Raw genomic sequence first — 3,418 nt, 5'->3', positions numbered from 1 at the left:
TTATGAAAAGCTTTAATTCATTCATACGAAAAATAATTTCAAATCAGGTGGGATAAAAGTCACCTAAAGTGCCTTCAAATTGGTTAAAACATTCTAACTTGAAAATTAGATGATAATTTTATGCATACTTAACAGAGTGGTTATTATGGTTTTTATGTTTTCTTTTTCAAGTTTTATTGTTATTTTTTTGTTTTATTTGTTTAATGTTTTACTTAGTCTGATTGTGCTTGGTAACTTAACTATGAGCAGTGTATTGGGACTTTAAAACTAGCCTTTCATTTTACTACCGGCATATGCACACTAAGGTTTGATTTTTTGCTTACTTTTACTTCTTTAACTCCATCAAATATGTTTCAAGCCTGTATTATTAGTGTTTGTTTTTGCCTTTTTGTCAAAGGCTCAGGTTTCAAATCTGGAAGCACATTGTGAGGACTACCTATGTTTTTATACGGTGTGAGTTAATATTTATTTTCTAAAACTTTATAAACTGTTGCATTAAATTTGGAAACTTTTGCATCAATTTTAGAACTTTTGCATTGAAAGTATAGCTAGACTGATGGGAAAACAACATTGATGCATATCCAGCACCACGCTGAAGTCAACCGACCCATACCCTGAACCAACCCAACAGAGCTGACCAAAACGCCACCGCCATCATCAACTGTAACAAACATTGATCAAGAGAAACAGCCACCAGACACTGCTTACACATGACACAACATGAACAAAGCAAGGACTGATTAAGCAAAAAGGTATCCAAATGTAACAAACCAATAAATTTAAAACATACAACTGGTCAAAAAAAATTAACACAACTGCAGGCCTGCAGGTGTAACTGATGTGAAAAAAATTCAGGTCCCAGACTAGCAGTACAAAAAAACTTGGTATCCAGATTCAGAAGTAGCAGCAAACAAACTCTTTCACAAGTGCCCAAAGCATGGCGTGTATTGCGTGCAGCCGCACACTAGACACATAGCGTGCATATATAAATGACGGTCAGTTTTGTAAAGAGTAATGAATTTTGGTGTACCTACTACCTATTCACGGTTGACGCATGGTGTATAAAAATGAATGAATGATGACAGGTGGTGCACGGTTGGAAGTAAAGCGATAAAAGTGCTACCATTAGATAGATGCGTTTGTGCCGGGACATCAACTAGTTTAATATAATTTGGTCATTTGGGCTACCTTAATTTGGAAGTACTTGTTACGAAACAATAAATATATAAATGAGCAAAAAGTATCAATTATTATAAAATCTTTATAATAATAATTTGATATGACACATAAATATAACTATATAAGTTGGAGAATTTAAACTACAAACAAACACATATATAAAACGATACTACAGTTAAGCAAGAAACATATATATGCAATAGATATTGGCCACAACAACAATTAAAGCTCACTCAAAATCAATTGAGCACCGAACTGAGGTTGCAGAGTGATAATAGCATGTGGAGCGTGCGAGTATGACGGTGAAAGCTCGAAGGAGAACCGTCTTAGAATCATAACGAGTGCAAGTTTTGCTTCTAACGTAGCAAAATTTTGTCCAACGCATATGCGCGGTCCCCCTCCAAATGGGAAATACATAGCTTGACCCTTGCTCGCCTTTGACACGCCTTCAGCAAATCTTTCTGGGTTAAACTCCTTCACATCATCACCCCATATATCAGGGTCGTGATGTAAAAGCAACATGTGCAACATAAGTTGTGACCCGGATGGTAATGTTAAGTTTCCTATTTTAATTTCTTCGTGAATCATCCGTTCTAGGGCTGTAAGGGGTGGGTATAACCTAAGTACCTCGTGTAAAATCATATTAATCTGCAAAGATTTAGTTAGGTATCAAAGTAGGTTTACTTATGTGCTTGTTATTGGTGGCTTTAATCATTAATTTGAATAAAAATTCTCAAGCGTTTTTAATTGTGGAATGTTATGATACTTACGGTTTTCAAATGACTTAATCCGTCGATATCTGGTTTTCTATATCCAAATACTTTTAAAACTTCATCTCTAGCACGATCTTGCCAGTTCGTGTATTGGCCTAACAAAATCATCGTCCAAACAAGCAAATTTGCGGTAGTTTCTTGACCTGCAAAATAGAAGAGCTTGCACTCTTCAATGACTTCATCAATGCTAAGTCCAAAACTGTTATTCCCTTGTTGCTTGATTTCCTTGTCATTTGAATCCAACAATATTCCCAACAAATCTTCTTTAGTACTTTCTCCGGTTTCCTTTAATCGTTTATAAATAATTTTTTTTATCGAACTCCTCACTTCTTGGTCGATCTCTTTCATCCTTCTGTTCCTTTTTGTAGGCAAAAATCTATAAAATCATAAATATGTTAAATCAAATATTATTAGTGTACACCTCTAAGTTATAGCCCATTCATAAATAAATGGGTTGATTTGTGAAATAATTTTTTTTATCAATTCATTTAGGTCTCTACTAAAATTACACAATCGGTAAGGGTCACCATGTTGTCGATAGACACCATCACATCCGTAGCCACCATAATAAAGACGATAGATGGGGAAAGGTACTCACCGTGATCCTGGAATATACATTGATTGGGCAGCTTTTATAACTAGCTTTGCTTGTTCGGCTTGGAGTTCAAATATCCCTTTTCCTTCCTCGTAGCTGCTACCAAACGCTGTACGCGAAATAACATCACTGGTCATTGTTTGGAGATGAGGATAAACGTCCACTTCACAAGATCTTCCTTTTGTCATCCCTTCCCATTTGTTGATCATCTCACTGCAACTAATGTGAAAGGCTGGTAGCATATGCTACAACAAGCAACATTGAAACCAAAAGTCAGTTTGACCAATCGATTATTTTAAAACGTTATCATGCAAATGGAACCTTTAGTTTCTCAACATGGAATGCAGGGTTTATGATCTTTCTATGTTTGACCCATCGATCAGCATCAGCATCTGCGAGTCCTCTCACAAGCATCTTTGTTAATGGATTCCCCCTCTTGGCTTTTGAAATTGATAATAGTTAGCCAATATTTGTCTTATTAATTGAGGATCTTTTACATGCACCATAGGTCGTGGCCCCATCCAGGTAAAGAATATGCTACCTATATTAATATTATAGCAACAGGTATTATATGCGTGGGTTCTTGTATGATTATATAAAACCACTCAACAACATCTGAAGTGTGTTATTTGTTATTAAAACTACAAATATGCTACCAAATTATCAGTTAAAGGGGAATTGAAGGATGTCACGTTTGATCTTTACTAGTAGAGTAGATAAAACGAATGCGAAAAAACTTTATGTTATGACCCGGTTGAAAGGTTTATGTTTTGTGTCTACTTATAATAGGGTTGAGCTGCTTAGTTAAATGGGCCAAACAGTGGTGAAGCTTAGACAAAAAGTCGCTTGGGGGGGATTCAATACGTATAAA

General features: G+C 35.6%; 1 protein-coding gene across 1 annotated transcript; it reads right to left on the bottom strand.

Moving 5' to 3' along the window:
• Nucleotides 1-1,372: 1,372 nt before the first annotated feature.
• LOC143570416 (cytochrome P450 CYP72A219-like) lies at nucleotides 1,373-2,976 on the bottom strand. Its single transcript, XM_077056075.1, has 4 exons — nucleotides 2,869-2,976; nucleotides 2,551-2,792; nucleotides 1,950-2,328; nucleotides 1,373-1,827 (listed from the first exon to the last, which is right to left on the bottom strand). Exons 1-4 carry the CDS (start codon nucleotides 2,959-2,961, stop codon nucleotides 1,402-1,404), a joined length of 1,140 nt encoding a protein of 379 aa, XP_076912190.1. The 5' UTR covers nucleotides 2,962-2,976; the 3' UTR covers nucleotides 1,373-1,401.
• Between the last annotated feature and the right edge of the window lie 442 nt (nucleotides 2,977-3,418).

The sequence above is a fragment of the Bidens hawaiensis genome, unplaced genomic scaffold, assembly GCF_021521415.1.
Source record: "Bidens hawaiensis isolate Kalapana, Puna unplaced genomic scaffold, B.hawaiensis_p1.1 tig00024982_1, whole genome shotgun sequence".
NCBI lineage: Eukaryota > Viridiplantae > Streptophyta > Magnoliopsida > Asterales > Asteraceae > Bidens > Bidens hawaiensis.
This window is presented reverse-complemented; position numbering and strand designations above follow the sequence as displayed.